General features: G+C 36.2%; 1 protein-coding gene across 2 annotated transcripts; it reads right to left on the bottom strand.

Moving 5' to 3' along the window:
- Nucleotides 1-8538: 8538 nt before the first annotated feature.
- LOC133528890 (carboxypeptidase B-like) lies at nucleotides 8539-14081 on the bottom strand. Of its 2 annotated transcripts, none has more exons than XM_061866384.1 (7): nucleotides 13941-14081; nucleotides 12475-12687; nucleotides 11860-11950; nucleotides 11334-11435; nucleotides 10791-11006; nucleotides 9327-9752; nucleotides 8539-8767 (listed from the first exon to the last, which is right to left on the bottom strand). In XM_061866384.1, the coding sequence occupies exons 2-7, from the start codon at nucleotides 12561-12563 to the stop codon at nucleotides 8603-8605; spliced, it is 1089 nt and encodes a 362-aa protein (XP_061722368.1). In that variant the 5' UTR covers nucleotides 12564-12687; nucleotides 13941-14081; the 3' UTR covers nucleotides 8539-8602. The 2 variants fall into 2 exon arrangements, with proteins under 2 accessions (XP_061722368.1, XP_061722367.1); XM_061866383.1 differs by lacking the exon at nucleotides 13941-14081 and adding an exon at nucleotides 12947-13079.
- Nucleotides 14082-18580: the final 4499 nt, after the last annotated feature.

Below are 18580 nucleotides of genomic sequence, written 5' to 3'. Positions count from 1 at the left end.
ACTGTGTTTTTCGTGTTTTTATTTCTATGTACAATAAAGTATACACATACATACATACATACCTATAAAGTTCTCAAACAGTGATCCTTCTTCGAATACTTGCGTCTGCATCCTTTCGGAAACGCTTGGGAATCGAATTTTAAAGCTCGTTTTATGGAAATTGCCGGAAAAAATGCCGAGGAAGGGAAGTGGGAATTTACTAGGAATTTTTCATTGCAAACCGTTTATTGATTAAATTGGGAAATGCCAGCTTGTTGCCTTACGCCTGTGGCTATAAAAAGGACTTACTTGTCGCGATTAGAGATGTTTGCATGTATATTTGTGCAGGCGCTCAAAGCCACATATAGTCTCCAGACCGGGGAAGGCCGGTGAAAGCATATTTTAGATTACTACATTAGAAGGTTCGATTCGCGTTTCGAAAAATCTGGATTCATGTTTGGGATTGACAGATTGAAACTTTATGAACTTTGGATGACGTAAAAATGAAGTCGTTTTGCAAATTTACACACAGATGATGTGATTACGAATATTTAATATATATATATATATATTTTTTTACTTTGTACTGTCTTCGTAAGCATAATAAAATATCATGGTGTCCATTTATTGTTTATCTGCAAAAAAAAACATTTTTGGTACAAGCTTTTATCGCTTCCATTGTTCGTAGACAAGAAGCGAACCATCAACGCTCCGTACCGAACGAAACGCAACTGACTCTGTCGCACTAATATGAAAGAGTGATAGAAAGAGATATCACGCTCCGTCGTGAACGATTGGACTGTACTTTTCTTTCCACAGGCAACTAATACTCATCGAGACAACTCTAACAACCCGGAACACTATTAGTTTGCGTTGTTTTATCAATAGAGTTCCCATGGCCACCTCCTGTCTCCATCTGATCAGCTTCATGTCATCAGAATATTCCATTGTCATCCGATTTACATATGTATACAAATTTTCAGCTCGATCCGAAATCGGGAAGTTAGTCAAATTTTGCTTCCAAGATTTGACATAAAGCAGGCAATTTAAATAAAAGCCTGTAAGTAATAAGTTTTTGGCAAAAATTTCATTTTTGGTACAAGCTTTTATCTGACTGTACTTTTTTTTACATAGGCAACTAATACTCATCGAGACAATTCTAAAAACCCCAAACAATTGCGGTTGCGTTGTTTTATCACAGAATTCCTATGGCTACCTCCTGTCTCCATCATCAGATCAGCTTGATGGTAATTGGTACCATAATATTGCATTGTCACCCGACTTAGATATGTAGGTATACAAATTTTCAGCTTGATCGGAAACCGGGAAGTGGGTTAAATTTAACTTGCAAGATTTGTTAAAAGAAAAGCTTGTAAAAATACGCCGTGACCACCCTTTTCAGAGACCTTACAAACTTCTGTCAGACCGTCATAAAGAAAGATATAAATTGACAGCATTTCGTGAAAATAGTAATAAAACTATGGAAGGTGGAGATAAGGAATGAAATCTCCATTTACCAAAAAGTGTCATCAAAAAAACTTAAATAGGTGGCGCTACGATACCTAGAATACTTGAAAAAAAAACAATCATAGACAGCTCACTTCACTCCGTCAAAAACGCCTAGGTTCTTAGCTACTCTAGCGCAACTCTGGAGAAATTTGGAACTATTATTTATAGCTGACAGCTGAACACTTTTGCAACAGTTCTACCATAAGAGATTTCACTCCTTGTAATTCTACCCTGCATAAATAAAACCTATAACAAACAAATGCAATTACCATTCCAGAATTTTTTTCTTTAATTCAAATATAAATAAGTATTGCAGATACTTGGGAAAGAAAAAATATTGCTTTATAACTGGATTAGTAGCTATCGAAAATTCACCCGCTGGGTGTTTGGGCACAATTTAATTTACGTGATTGAGGGCCAATCCCAAAGGTTTTGAGGTCAGGAAAGAAGCGAACACTTATCTGATTAATTTATTATTACGAATACACAATAAAAACAAAAAAGCTGCGAACATAAAGGCACATTTATCACAATTTTGACTTAAAACTAACACGCTTTGAAAGAGACACGTGTGATTTTATCGGATATTTCAAATTCTGTGCTAATATGGTAAAACAATTACCAGTTACAACCTTGCAATTATTTTAAAATATCCAAAACTAAGTTAAATACATCAGTTTTGTATTTAGAAATACAGTAGGCACTAGGTAATCCTGCACCTGAATTATTTCCCCTATGCGATATTGTTGGAACTGCTGGATTATTGGATTTGTATCTTAAACAAAAGCTTTATGTAGAAGACAAATTCTAGGTATCTAATGTAACCCTTCTTTAATCCGGCGTTCGGTTGTGTTAACTGCCGGGGTGTAAAACGGGTCACTCGAGTCACTGAATTGCCAGATTGCTGGGCGTGCCGGACTGGCGGACGCCGGAATACCGAGCGCCTACTGTATACGAGTACGTTAAAAATATTGAGATTGCTGATCACTACTTCGAAGACAGATAAAAATGTTGCCCATGGACGGATCTTTATTTAAAAAATTCTGTATAATTCTATAAAATAAATGTAACATGATGACCAAATGCAAAACGTATTGTTTAAATGCTGGCTCTCCTCAATAAGATTTCATTTGCTCTCCATTACATTATATTTCACATGACTTAGGTACTTTTGCTTGGTAGACTAAAAACGACTAATTTTACTGTATAAGTTTATCGAAAAATGTCTGATTGGATCTGTAACTATCAGCCATCATTCCTTTTAGTTACGCAATAGAGTCCAATCAAAAATATGAAGAAAGGAAGAACATCTTGTTCGGCTGCCTTTACATTGAGTCGGTGTCGGAGATAAGAGGAGTCGTGCGGGAATCAACCAATAGATTACAACCAATGCTATTAGTTGCTTCTCTCAAGTTTCCTCTCATCTCCGCAGTTGCTTCCTCATTGACGACTTGTTGCATGAGTACAAGAAAGGAAATATGTAAAAATTGTGTTCTAACGATAGGGTTGCCATACATCTTCATTGACATGTCAGGATTATTGGTCCTTTGTCAGGATTACGGGGGGACTTGAAACTAGACAAAAGTTTGTAGTTGGTAAAGGAAAGGAAAGTTTTGTTGCAGGAGTGCAGCTACACCTTATGGTGGCGAGTTATGAGACTAGAAGCCCACGAAAGGTGTTGGAATAAGGGATTTAATGATCTCTTTTTAAGGTGGGTCAAGATTCCAATCCACTCTGTCAAGCTTGTATTTGCGTCTTCGATCAAATAAATAAAAAAGTCGAGTGCTATTGCATGTCTTTGTAGCTGTAGATTATAATTATCATGAGAATAATTTAAAAATAAATTTCATCTCATACAAAAATTTACACTCCGTCACAATTTTTGGGGACAAACACAAAACGAAAATAATTTTGACCCAGGTATACTTTTTCGTGCTAATGGTAGCGGTAAATTGTGGATGATGTTGGGGAGGCTTTTTAGAGAACTTACCGTCTTGGCAATACCAGGATTTAAGAGTGAAGTCCGGATTTTTGTCAAGTTATTACATATTTTTACTTGGCAACCCTAACTAGGGATAAACATCTGTTGTTACCATAGCGCTCTTCGTGAACGCTATATTACGGTATTTGTTAGTCTATGTTCCAATTTAACAATAGTCAGCAAAGCATCTTGCTACATTCTTAAGACTGCAAAGGCGTCTGTTCTGCCAGCAGCGCCTTTGGCGGGGCGGAGGGAGCGGAGGGTGGAAGCAGCGCAGCGTTGGTCGCCCCTGGTGCCCCTGGTTTCTCACGCTTGCGGAGCAGGCCGCGCTTGGCAGCCAGCAGGAGGAGGATGGCCGAGGATATCGAGAAGGATACCACCTGGAATTGTAGAAGAAACAGTTTTTCAAATTAGACTTCAAGTTAGGCATGTACAATTAATACTCTTATGAATAAAAAATGTTATATCATGAAAATCTTAAATAACATTTATATATCTTAAATAATCATAGTCAAAGTCATGGAGCTGGGCGGGACATGTTGCCAGGCAGAGTGATGGCATGTGGGCCAAAATGCTAACGGAATGGTGGCCGCTTTCAGACGAAAGGAGTGCCTGGCGTCCGTTGGCTCGTTGGGTGGACGACATTCGGAAGACTGCGGGTCACTTCTGGATGAGATTGGCTCGGGACCGGGATAAGTGGCGTACTAGAAGAGAGGCCTATGCTCAGCAGTGGGCGATAAAAGGCTGATATGATGATGATGATGAGTCAAAGTCAAATCTTTATTGCGTATCACAAATCACATTAGATGGAACAGAAGGTGTAGAAGTACAGTGCCCTGAAAGGGCACAGCAATTTAAGAGGACTAAATCTACATTAAATAATGAGAAACTAATAACCTAAACAATGCAATTAAATACATGAGTTCTAGCATAATACTAATGGTAGTATTAACATCAAACATGAGTATCCTCTTCAAAGTATTCACTTAGGGAATAATAGCATTTATTTATTAGAAATATTTTTAATAGTTATTAATTACTTTAATCATAGGTATTATTTATTCTAAGATTATTATAATGTACATACTATGTAATTAATAAGACACTTTATTGTACAAAAACAAACATAAAACAGGAAAGAACACACATCATTTGTATAAAGGCGATTTGTACAAATCTCTTCCAGTTAACCTTTGAGCAATCTTTGTTTATATATAATCTTTGTATATAATAAGTGTTGATATGTATTTTTCGTGTCACTTAGGATATAATATTATTGTAAATGTTGTATTAACTTGGCAAAGAACCTTTGAGGCCTACTTGCAGACTAAAATTTTGTTTTTTTTTTCGTCCAAAGTATCGTAGAAAAATAATTCTAAGTTTTTCGAAAAACATATCGCTATTCTGCCGATCCCATTTCCATCTGCTTTTAGGTCATAAAAATCTATCACACAAATATTCTTTATTTATCACCAAAACAAACAAGATAATTTAGAAGGTACATAACTAATACAATTCGTACAATCTGTTGTAAAAACATACCGTCTTATCTCTATTGATATATTCCAGTCAACTTTGTAGATTTTTTTGAAGTACGAGTAATAAAAAAGCGGTCAAGTGCGGGTCCGACTCGCCCATGAAGGGTTCGACTTAGGAAGTGTCTCTCGCGTAAACTATTCAGTTTAGAAAAAAAATATATTAGACACCTATCATTTTTGAAGACCTATCCATAGATACTCCACACGTATGGGTACGATGTTTTTTTTTTTTTTTAATTTTATGACGTATTAAAAAAAACTACTTTAGCTAGATCTCGTTCAAACCAATTTTCGGTGGAAGTTTGCATGGTAATGTAGGGTCAAGGAATTTAATTTCCTACCCATTTCGTACCTTGTCTCAGTGACAAACAACATGAAACTCGCCAGAGACCTCATACTATTGTCACTATGACAAGGTACGAAATGGGAAATTAAATTATTTGACTGTACATCATATATTTTTTTTAGTTGTATCCTTATCTTATTTTAGAAGTTACAGGGGGGGGGGGGGCACATTTTACCACTTTGGAAGTGTCTCTAGCGCAAACTATTCAGTGTGACATAAGGACGAACAGACAGACAGACATGACAAATCCATAAGGGTTCCGTTTTTTGCCATTTGTCAACGGAACCCTAAAAATCCTTTAAAAATCACGTGAGCCCAATGAGCATGATATTATATTGGCCGTGTTATATTATAATTTATAACAGATACTATCAGTACCAACCGTTTACCTACCGGTACTAACAATTATTAATGTATGTCAGCGATAAAATCCCAAGGCTTTGTAAACAATAGCAACGGTCGACGTCGATAAAAAAATGATATTTGAACGCTTGAAATTCGAATGATGTCATCATATCCAGTCTTGCATTATAAATAGACCATTCCAGAGTTAACCAATACCTAACCAAATATAGCTTTCTGCAAATAACGTTGATAGAATGGATACTGAGAGTGGTCTGAGTCTGAGAGATGCAACAGATACCAGATACTAATTAAATATAGACTAGAAACTTATTTATTATATCAGTTAGAAGTTGTATATGTAAATATCTTATTACTCCTTCATACACTGCGTTTTAGTTCACAAAGAACTCCAACAAAATGCACAAAACCTTTCATACATTTGTTTGGGTACAAAGAACCATTCATACAAAATATTAAAAAAACTGTACTCACAGCTGACACTCCGAATGTGGCAATCACTTCAAACGTCAAGAACATGTTCACAAAAAAATTAATAGATCAAGCCAAAAAAAACGTAAACACACCGAGACGCGTGCGCAGCGAAACTAACTGCGAAATGATCATAATCCCGTTTTCCAACTTTTAAAAACACACGAGGTTTATCAAGCGAAAAACGACACTGTGCCACACTGTGTTTGAGTTGACTCATTGTTAAAACGTCTATACTGGACAAACTTACATTTGCAGTTGAAATAGGCGCTGCTATCGCAAATTACAGCGAATTGATTAGTTATGAATTTGACCACCCGCATTTACAAGCTGGTTGCTTTGACGTTTCGCTCGGAACGGCAACGTTGTCAGAATGGCAATGACGATAACAGGTTATGTCGTCACTTTTTGTTTGCTATGGTGGAATGAACCTTATTTAAAATGGTATAGAGTTTATTTTAATACGAATATCGTTTATAAGAGGCCAAGAATTAATGACGACTTTGTATCATAATCTATGTCAAATGAAATATCTAAAGGGCGACTTTTAAGCTTCTAAGCGGATGGTGTGCAGAGCTATAATCGAAGTTCGTAAATTGCGGGCATCTTTCTCTTTTACTTCAATAAAGTCGTAAGTAATTAAAGTAACAGAGAAAGATGCCCGCAATTTGTGAACTTCGATGTTTGCGGCAGGCCCTCAGTTATCAAAAATAAGTTAAAGTGTTTAGGTGCACCATTCTCTATTGTTTTTGTTTTACTGGCACATACAAAAAAAAAAAGTTAAAATGGCTGCTACTTATATAGGTACTACCAATTTAATGACAGCTATGGTGGTTAGAGGTACCTCTACTCTCCATAATGACAACTTATCGAGACAATTCTAAGATAGAATTTCTATCAAACGCAAACACAGGTTGCGTTGTTTTATCACAGAGTTCTTAAGGCCACCTCCGTCGGCTCCGTCCGAATCATCAAACCAGCTTTGCATTATCATCCAAGTTACATAAGTATGTGAAATGTTAGCTCCATTGAATAATGGGGATTGGGGCTAATTCAGCTTGCAAGATTTGATTAAATAAGTACGTACATACAGACAACGGGACAAGTGAAACTACATAAAAAATAAAACTTTCAACACTTTTTTTCGGGGTTAGCCCTATTAGTATTTTAAATTGCTTATCGATAGCGTAAGTAGTTCCAGAGATATTTATCGATATGACAGATAAATGACGGACAGAGTCGCATCAAAGGTTTAACCTTTTTGGTACGGAACCCTGAAAAGCTTGTTAAACCACGATGCGTAGTACTTTTGAGGATAATGGATAATTTGCGACGTACAATAGCCCTGTCCGAAATATCCCTATCAAAAAAATATGCTCATCAAAAGACAATGTGGAATGGCGCTGTGTACACATTTTTTCTTATTATTAAATTTCCAGCATGTACTTTGTAACTACCACGCTAAGTAAATGAAAGTAGATTTCGAATATTTCTTAGGGACTAAGGAGAAAATAAAATAGTCTTCTGGGAAATGAATATTTAAATTCGTGTTCTTTTATCCGTCACTAAAATTAAATCACGTTGCCCGGACTAAAATATTTTCAGGTGAGGGCTAAAATGGTGAATTAAGTTATACAGTTGGTTTCTCGTTTTATAAGTTTTATTTCAAATTGTTTTTAACTGCCATTCTAAATTTTTGGAAGTGAAAACTTCTTTAGCGGCCCTGTGCACTTTTTGTAATGGGGAAAATATGTTAAACTCGCGACAGGTCACGTGACCGACAGATTCGTCAGATTGAAAACTCGTTAGACGGACACGTGACCTGATCGAAAAACTGTTACCATGTCATTGAAGCCAGTAGTCGTTGAAATTATGGATGGAAGTTGATTTTTCTGAGAGATAAACTTTTTAATGTTAAATAATTGTAATAGTTCTGTACCCTTAGTGTAAATTTATTCGATGGCGTAACGTGACGTACGCGTTTGTGTTAAGTCTCATTTTGTATGGGATTTTGAGTCCAAAACGTTCCGCGTGGCGTGTTGTTAATGAGACTGACGCAAACGCGCGTATGTTACGTTACAAAATCGAATAAATTTACACTAGGGGCTCTGAAGTGTTAAATTTTTAATGTAATAAAAATTTTCATGTTTGTGTACCTACGATAGCGCAATAAATGAATATTGTATAAATGATAGTACTTTTATACTGATAATAAAAGCAATTCGTGCAAAATTATTCCTTAACCATTGCAAAATATCAAAAATGCACAACGTTAATATTCAAGTGCCAGTGCCGGAGTGCAAGCCGTTCTTTTTTTTAGGGATATTAATGCAATCAACTGTAGCGAAAGATAGGTCATGTCACGGTTTTTATTATAAAACAAAAATCATTTCACATTCTGGCAATTCTAGAATATTAGTTAGTGTTGCGAGCGTGGTAGTAAGACCTCGCGAGACGCGCAGTGGTCGCAATTCCCCTCCAGGTCTCGGCGTTGATGTGGTCGATGTACTGCGGTGGCACGCGGAAGTCCTGCCCGTAGCCTGGCAGCTCCAGGGTGTAGGAGAATGGGACTCCAGCGTACTGCAAAATATAGAAAATCGCTGTAAAGTCCAGGACCTAGATTTGAACCTTGGGGTACACCTATATTGTGAAAATTAAATGTAAGCCTAATAATGTATTACCTTTCAAAGAGACTCAGGGACGCAACTGGGGACCGGAGAGCTGGCAGTTATAAGTTTTCGCTCAACGCATCGGTCTGGCAGTTCAGCGGGGTAACGCAGCCAGCATCTTTGGGACCTTGCCGTAGGGGCCTTTTTCAGGTTTAGTGCAGTTTTGTTTTTGTATGGTCTGTATTTAGATTAATTGTAATTTATAGTTGTTTTTATTTATTGATTTTGACATGTTTTTGTACCTTATGTATGTTGCAAGTAATAATATAAATTTCAGTGCCAAGAAAAGTAGGTACTTTGAAGTAGACCTAGACTGAGACATTAAAGTCTAAGTATTGAAATTGCTATAAAATGCAGGACATTGGTGTAGATTTAAGTATACTATGCATCTAAGACTTTTAGACTTATAGGAAGTTATTAATAAGTAAATATATGTTTATAAATCAGTAAATATATGTTTATATACTAACCTGTCCATAATCCTGAGCACTTCCAGACGTAGGGTAAAGAATTAACGCACTATTTCCAACCCTATAAAACGTAGCTTCTGGCAGTTTAACAGCATCCATCTCAGCTCCCATAGTCGCACCAACATGGTGGATATGTGCCACATTCGAAGGCAAATCTCCTGATCCAAATCCATACAGCACCCAGTTCCCATGGCTATGAATGTTCATGTACAGTTGGATTCTGTCTACATATTCTTGAAGGATATCTCTAACGATTTGGGTTTCTGGTTCGGAGAAGGCTAAGTGGCCAGGATAGACGTCGCTGCAGGGGTTGGAGGAAACGCCGACGGTATTAAAAGAGACGTTGAAATTACGGTTGGCGTCAACACCGTAGCAAGTTTCGCTGACTTCGGGATAGTAGGAGCGAGTGCGGCGCCAGAGACGAGCCTGAGGGATGGAGAAGAATATACAATATGACTACAGCTCGTAACAGTATTTGCACAGGTGAACACACATATTTTTTTACAAAATTAGATAAAAGAAATATAGCAAAAGAGTATTTGAATAAATAAATATTATAGGGACATTTTTAAACAAATCGACTAAGTCCCACGGTAAGCTCAAGAAGGCTTGTGTTGTGAGTACTCAGACAACGATATATATAATATACAAATACTTAAATACATAGAAAACATCCATGACTCAGAAACAAATATCTGTGCTCATCACACAAATAAAAGCCCGTACCGGGATTCGAATCCAGGACCATCGACTTCATAGGCATGGTCCATGGTCACTACCCACTAGGCCATACCGGTTGTCAAGTGAAGTAGATAGTAGTTACTGGCTCATAACAAAGTTGAGCTTCTTAGGAGAGCTGGCGAGCGCGAGTCGGACTCGCCCATGAAGGGTTCCGTACCATTTATGACGTATTAGACAAAAACTACTTACTACGATTTTTCATGGTAATGTACATCATATATTTTTTTTAGTTTTATCATTCTCTTATTTTAGAAGTTACAGGGGGAGGAGGGGGACACACATTTTACCACTTTGGAATCGCGCAAATTATTCAGTTTTTTTTCTATTTTTGTGTGAAAATCTTAATGCGTTCCATAGAATACTTCTATTTACCAACCAACAGTATAATTTTTACAGTTTCGGAAAAAAGTGGCTGTGACATAAACGGACAGACAGACATGACGAATCGATAAGGGTTCCGTTTTTTGCCAATTAGCTAATTAACTACATCCAAAAAGTTCCAAGAAAGGAAAAAAGTTATTATACCTCTTAAATAGTTCAGTTTCTTAGATACTGACTCACTACGCACCGACTAAACGTATGATCTGTAAAGGTAACTTTGAGACATTATTCAAAGAGTTCCACTGAGGAAGGTTTTTTATTATTTAATACCCAATACCATAGGTGACAAATTTTTGCTACTTATCATTATTGACATTAGACGATCGAGAATAGAATACTCACAACAGTATGCGTGTGTTCATAGCCGTCAGGATTAACGAGCGGATGAATGATCCAGTCAACATTCTCCAGTAGGTCTCTGTCCTGCTCCTGAAGATCCTCGACCAGGCGGTGGATGCTGTACAGCGCCACTGGGGTGGTCACCCATTCTCGAGCGTGGATCATGGCGTCCATGTAGTAGATTGGCTTGGAGGTGTCCGTGAAGTTGGTGGTTGAGATCTAGTCAAAATAACATTAGCAGAAATGGAACAAGCAATCGATTAATATTTGTGTCGTAGTCCTTTAAGGTCAAAGGGTCAGATTTCTAAAGTTATAAGAAACAGCCAAAATTAAACGCAAAAAAATATAATACTTAAAAACATCCAGCAAACCTTTATACGTAATCTGGTCAGCTTTTCAGTATATTCAAAATTTGAAGGTTTCATATTAATTGTTAAATTGACGTGGAAATTCTACAAAGTAGCGTGCCTCTATTAAGACATATTTACAAATTCATATAAATTTGTCTAAATTCACGATGTATCAACAAATAATTAGAAGATGTACCTTAAGATACTTGATAGCACGACCTTCCCAGCTGGTCCCAGCGTTGACTAGAGTCACAATATCAGGATACGCCGCTGCGATTCTTTCCAAATACGCATCTATCTGTAAATAAACGAAAATAATTTCAAAATTCATTGTAACGTCCAGAGTATGGACCATACCCCAAACAGATACAAAACAGCATGCTTTTAGATTCATCTTCTAGGTACACGTATGCTCCATCCTAGACCACGTTGGCACTTACTATCAGGTGAGATTGAGGTCAAATGTTGACCCATCAAAGCAAAATGCTGTGCTGCTTGCTGCGCCTCTGAACGGGTTCCAGCAGGCGTTCTACATAACATTAAAGCTCTCCACGGGGCATCTACGTATTGGATCTATATCCCCACGCAAGCCTATCAAAAGACCAGAATTTATAAGCCCGTGAAATCCAAGGAGATAGAAATAATATTCTGATACTTAACTTTCTTTAATTTTTACATATAATTGAAATGCTGTGTAGTAGTGTGCAATATATTTCACAAACCTCAGCATACCGAGGGTATGATTCGAAAACCATCCTATTGGTTCTGGTCCGCTGATAACGCGATATCTCGGCGTCGTGCTCTTCGAAAGCCCTGTAATAAATTATATTGACATGTACTTATTGTATTGGCCTTAAGTCTATGTCAAAGACCATGCCGTGTGAAACGGACCCTGCTGAAGATGTAGAGAGTATATTGGTATTTATGTATTAAATTGTAGAATCGTTCTTTCGTTGCTAATGGAAAGACGATCCAGAGATTCTTAAAAATGTATATTTGTTCTCACTTGGAGAACATCTGATCAATCACTAGTTTACTTGGGGTAGAATGTCCACCTTGCGACATCTTCCATGCGCAAATGCTTCAAATAACTATTGCTTCAGAGAGACCATCAGCGGAGCTTCACTCAGTTTTATGGTTGCTGTCAAACATCCATGCGAGGGATTTTTGGTCAAACCCTTTACTAGTATTAGTATTACCTGAGGACCTACCGTCAACATCGAGAAATCTAAATTCGCTATCTGCAGATATTATATTCTCTGTCACTAATATGCAAGATAACGTTTTCCTATTTTTTGATGTTGGCGTTTGGCCACTTGAGTACCTACTCTACTTACTTAGCTACATCTTCTAAATGCAAATAATGTTCTACGCCATTCTTCTCCAATTCTTTAAGGAACTGTTCCTTGTTCTGAGGAGACACCATCACCAGAGCGTCGCTCAGGGCTACGGCACCATGTTGCCAGACGTCCACGTCCAGGGAAACCTCCAGGTCGTGGAGGAGCTGGGCGTGGGACGGGTTCGTGAGCTTGACTCCGTGGACTGTGAAGCTGTAACACATTTATTTATATTTATTATCATATATCATATAATGTTTATCATTATTTCCTTAATAAGAGATTCATTTACTTATAACTTTCTCTTAAAAAAGCTTAAGGTCAATATTGAGAAGACCATCTATCACGTAAGACCGTCTACAAACACTTTAGAGCAGAAGGAGCTAAGCTCTTCCTCTCTGACTGTGTCTGAGCGAAATAAATATAACTAAGCAACGAAGCAAAAATAAACAGTAATAAAAGCATTACGTACCCGGAGTAGATGTCATGTTTCCCAGCATTAGCAAAGGAAACGATAATAGCACTCAAAATGAAAAATCCTCGTAAGACCGCCATTTTCATGGCAAGCCACATAAGAATGTGCCATATCTTTAGTCTTAACGAATTAGTTTAATCTTAAACTTGCTTTGATAATATGATAATAAATGACATATCTGATATTATCATTATCGTCAAATAATTATATGTATTACACTGCATGTTTCAATCAAAAGATCGACGTAAACTCAAAGATATTAGTGATAAAATTTACAAACAGAAGTTTTAATACATTAAGTCCGCACTTATACGCACTATCTTGTATTATCCAATAAATATTAAATAAATAAACAAGTAGGTACCAAAAAAACTTGTAAATGTTAATAGCCTAAACAGTAGAAAATATACAAAGAACAAATAGACCCGTATCAATGAACTACCGGCAAGTACAACACATCTAAAATTGGTTTCGTTTATATATTGCAGAATTAGAGAATAAATTTAATATTTATAAGTAACAAAATAAATAAAATAAGTATATGTTAATAAATGGAAATACTAGAGTCAGACCAAGATAAGTTGGCAGTGATTTTGATAGGCCAGCCTGTGCAAGGGTTAAGTAAACGTCATAATGTCATAGAAGATTGACGTTTTAAATAACACTGGCATTGTCTGTGCTGCCAAAATCGCTGCCAAATTATCTTGGTCTGTCTATATGTTTTGATTACTTTAGTCCATACTCATTTCTGTAGTTTGATCTACATTCGTAGTTACGCAATGAACGTGACTATAAACACGTTGAAATGGACGTCCTTGGACGTCCTTTAAAAACCCATGATTAATAAAACTCCAGCGAACCATGCATAGTACCCCTAAGTTCAGTTTGCATTGTTTTCAGAATTTCCTGTTACTTGAGACGAGAGTCCACTTAAACAGCCACAATGTTTTCTAACGTCTCGAGGTAAAGTTCAATATCCACTGAAGTTTACCTGAAGATATCACCTTACAGCTTTGTGTAGTTTTGTATGTGTACACGCAAGTTGATCCAATGTTATGACACATCAATGAACGGACCAAGCGAATCAACTTGCACCTTTTAAATTCGCTTTACTTGACTCGAGCAAACCAATTTAAAGTGAGTTCTCATTACGCATAGTTCAAATGTGATGTAGGCATATATTATAAACTAGTTCAGAAGAGGAATTAGCTAGCTAAACGGTAAAGAAAATAGCAAGAAACCGTGTTTGTGGTTTTAAGAGTCAATGCTCACAAGCATCACTGAGTTCTGTCGGAAAACATACTCTGGCCAATTCGTCCCAGTTCGTTTGAGTAGAGGCGATTACGATCGTCTTTTATTAAATTTTATTGTGTTTGATCATATTGAAACGAACTTTGCTGCTTGAGCGTTAGAACTGATATTTGACTGATGGCTGATCATATTGAAAATACTCAAGCTTGAGTTCTTTTAGTTGTTGTTAGTGAAGAAAGTATAACCTGTAGAGTTATTTGATTTGTTTGTGATTGTGAAATTATATTATAAATTGTAGATAGACAGTGTTAAAGAAGATCGACGTGAAATGCAAGTTATAGGGATAATCTTTTTCGCATGCTTGGCCTTCGTAAGTATTTTCTCTTTGCTCGTGAATAACCGGTTATAAGGTGAAAAACTTGATTGTTATGTTATATCGAGTAGTTTAGCCATTTCTTCGTGTGAAATTAAAATATGTAAAGGTTAATGTAGGTGTGTGTATAATGATAACTACTTAAAAATTCATTAAACCAATTATGCTATGAAAGTAGGTAATTCAGAGAGTATAAATAGAAGTTTAAAACACGAAATAAAATTAATAATCACAAAGTATGTATAAAAAGCTATTAACACAGCATTTTGTGATTCACAATTCTATAAATTATAGACGATTATATTGTTCTTATACATAAGTATCTTAGCAAAAAAGAACAAACAGTTTTAACTAATATTGGTATAGGTAGTCAGTTATTGAAACGAGGAAACACTTATAATTTTTAACATAGATACTTTGTATTTATTTTCAATATTGATTACGATGATTTAACAATGTGTAAATACAACTGAGTATAATTATTGAACAAAAGATAGATAGATAGATAGAATACTCGTTATTGGCACACCTCGGTAAAAATATACAAGAAAAATAAACAATTGATTAAATTTAGAGGCAGACAACAGGCGGTCTTATCGCTAAAAAGCGATCTCTTCCAGACAACCTTTGGGTAGCGGAAATAGAGAAGTTAATCGAAAAAGTAGGTGTTGCTAAACCGTTATGAAGCCTACATTCACACACACAACTACAGTGAATAAACATACACATATAAGGACTACAAATAGACATACATATAAATATATATAAAATTAACCGAAACATAGCTAAATATGACAGCAGCAAATCAGCCACAGAGTAAAAATAACTATGTACTATATAAAAAGTGATTTATAGTTGCAAAGAAACAAACAAACATATATGCCTTGACATAATCCTTCCCCAAATAAGTTTACAATGAATGTCAGTCCAAGGGCTGATGCTCATTAATTCCACGGTTCCCCGCCAATCCTATATATCTTCGCCGTTTTTGTTAATTAAAATCAATAATGAACTCTTATTTTATTGTTTCAGGCCATAGCTATTCTAATATTAATCACATGCTGTTTCTGCAAAGTCAGCAGCGGCAAAAACGATCCTAAAATGTTCAAAGCATCAATAAAAACACCAGAGAAAACACATCCGATGACACAAATCACACACAACAAATCAGCCAATGACGAAAAGCCAAGCGCGAATGTAATTTTATTTATAAACAAGAAAAATAAATACTCAGATGAAAAAAGAAATTATCAAAGTCCCAGTGGTGGGCCTGGAAGGAACCATTACCAAAGTACCGGTGACGGGCTTGGGATTGGTCATTTTAATGATGGTTTCTGCAGTCAAAGTGGTTGGGGTCATCACAGTAATGATCAAGGATTTGATGATTGTGGACATACTGATGTTGGAGGGCATGGAGGGGATGACGGTGGTGGCGGGGGTGGAGATGTTTAAGTCATTCATGTGAAAACCCAATGTATTATTCATAGTGACATAAGCAATTACTTTTAAATTAGTCTAGGTAAGTAGGTACCTAATGCCAATATATACGAGAATACCTAAGGGTCAAAAACATTCGGGAAAACCGGTGTGTTTTCTTATCTGCATACATCACAAAAACTAACGATTAAGATATATTTTTCTAAGAATCAGAAGCAGGTTTTAACATGCCGGTAAAGTACGAAAATTAAGCTTTGAAGACCGTTTATTTTATGAATTTTATGATGCCTACGGGAAAGTAGCATAACTTACGGCCCGATCCGAACTTTAAGATAATACGTCATAATTATATTAGGTCTAGGTACTATCTAGATACAATAGGGCCTGGATCGGATATGTCAGTGTCATAAATGACTTTAAACAAAAACATCACTTTAGACACTGACATATCCGATCCATATCGTATCTAATATTTGACGTATCTTAAAGTTCGAATCGGACCGTTTAACTTGTACTAAAAAAGTTTTAGAGCCAGACCAAGATAAGTTGGCAGCAAGTTCGATAGCCCAGCCTGTGCAAGTGTTAAGTAAACGTCATATTTTCATAGAAGCTTGATGTTCAAAATAACACTTGCACTGTCTAGGCTGCCAAAATCGCTGCTAAATTATCTTGGTCTGACTCTAGACCCCTATTGCTCTTGCATTGAAAGGCCGTTGGCAATGATACTTCTTTAGTTTTATGATACAGGAGGCAAACGAGCAGACTGATCACCTGATGGTAAGCGACTACCGCCGCCCATGGACACCTGCAACACCAGAGGGGTTGTAATAATAATAATAAAATGCTTTATTGCACACTACAAAAAAAATGGTGCACAGTATGTAAAGATATAAATATGTAGGTAACAACAGGCGGACTTATCGCTAAACAGCGGTCTCTTCCAGACAGTTGTAAGTGCGTTGTCGGCGTTTAAAATGGGAGTACGCTATTTTCTTGAAGGTTTGCAGGTCGTATCACGGTCGTAGGTACTTGTCAGAATACCTTTGTTTTTAACCCCGTTATTTACAGTTTCATTTATATTAACAAATAAACACTGATTGATTGATTGACATTTTGACAAAATCAAATATAGCTTGAATAACAAATAATGTATTTGTTTAGAATACATTAATGTAATTAACTGCAAAAGCCGGCGCGGCGGCAGAGGCGGCCGAAAAATTAAAAAAGATCAAATATAGGGGTCTCGGCCCCGAATACGATTTCGTACCTTTTGGCGTTGAGATCCTTGGCCCGTGGGGTCCGAATGCATCTACACTATTCAAGGAATTATCCAAAAAAAATAGCAGACGCTACCGGTGATCGTAGAGCTGGCAGCTTCCTCGCACAGAGAATAAGTATTGCGATACAACGAGGAAATGCTGCCAGCATCTACGGCACCATGCCCCAGGGGGATAGTTTTTAATTATTTAAGATTAGTTTTATTTATTTTTAGATTTAGATTTTAAGTTTTATATGTATTATGTTGTGTTTTTAAATAAATTTTAATAGGATTAATTTAGGTACTTACCCACTGCAAATTACTTTTTTAAATACACTGTCAACTGTCACCAAATTAAAATTAAAACTAATGAGAATTTAAACCATGTTATTTAAGATATTACCAATGTCAAGATATTACTAAAGCTATTATAATTAAGTATAATAGTGACCGAAGTAAATACTCGAATTAATATTTCCATAGAAAGTAATTTAGCATTTTAGTATTTTTGGTAGCGATAAGGCCGCCTGTTGTTTACCTCTATCTTCATGTTTTTTATGTGTTTCCATGTACATTTTTTCAGAGGTTGTGCAATAAAGAGGCTTTGTATTGTATTGTATTGTAATTTAATTTGTTTTTATAATATTATATGTATAGGTATCAATATGTTAGTTTATTTTATAATGTTTATTATATTGTTTAGAATATTTCAATAGCGTTATATAAAATATCATAAAATTTACAAAGTGTTTTATTTGTTTCTGATTTTACCAACCTCTCCGCTTGTTTTTTTATATTTAGGTAAAGATTAAATATCATAATGGGTCATTTCATCTGATTTCGACGAATGGGGCGGGCTTGGTTATTTTTTTTTAATAAAAAACATTGAGAAATGAGAATTATCCTTATGGTGCCAGGAAAGATAAGCCACCACCATTTTTTTTTTTGAGATGGCGGCACAACCTTGATGAATGACAGAGACTGGTGGGACACTTCCGGGGATTGGGACACGTGGAAGAATAAGTGGGAGGCCTCTGGCTATGGGCTCATATAATAATATGGTCCCGAGATATGGAAAGACATACAAATAATCATTTAAGAGCAGTGTCCATTCGAAGGAAAAATTGTTTATTATACTAGCGACAGTAGCGGCCCGCCCCGGCTTCGCGCGGGTTACACAAAACCTTAACAATTTGTACACCTAAACCTTCCCCAAGAATCACTCTTTTTTTTTTTTTTTTTTTTTTTTTTTTTTTTTTTTTTTTTTTTTTTTTTTTTTTTTTTTTTTTTTTTTTTTTTTTTATATAGGTGA

This window comes from Cydia pomonella, chromosome 20 (genome assembly GCF_033807575.1).
Source record: "Cydia pomonella isolate Wapato2018A chromosome 20, ilCydPomo1, whole genome shotgun sequence".
NCBI classification, from domain to species: domain Eukaryota; kingdom Metazoa; phylum Arthropoda; class Insecta; order Lepidoptera; family Tortricidae; genus Cydia; species Cydia pomonella.
This window is presented reverse-complemented; position numbering and strand designations above follow the sequence as displayed.

Bases quoted from the DNA above. Each gene is read 5' to 3' on its own strand.
- LOC133528890 (XM_061866383.1), bottom strand. From the start codon at position 13,047: ATGTGGCTTGCCATGAAAATGGCGGTCTTACGAGGATTTTTCATTTTG. The intron at 12,688-12,946 runs GTACGTAATGCT...AATGTGTTACAG, and splicing joins AAACATGACATCTACTCCGG to CTTCACAGTCCACGGAGTCA. The intron at 8,768-9,326 runs GTTAGTATATAA...TATATTTTGCAG, and splicing joins GTGCTCAGGATTATGGACAG to TACGCTGGAGTCCCATTCTC.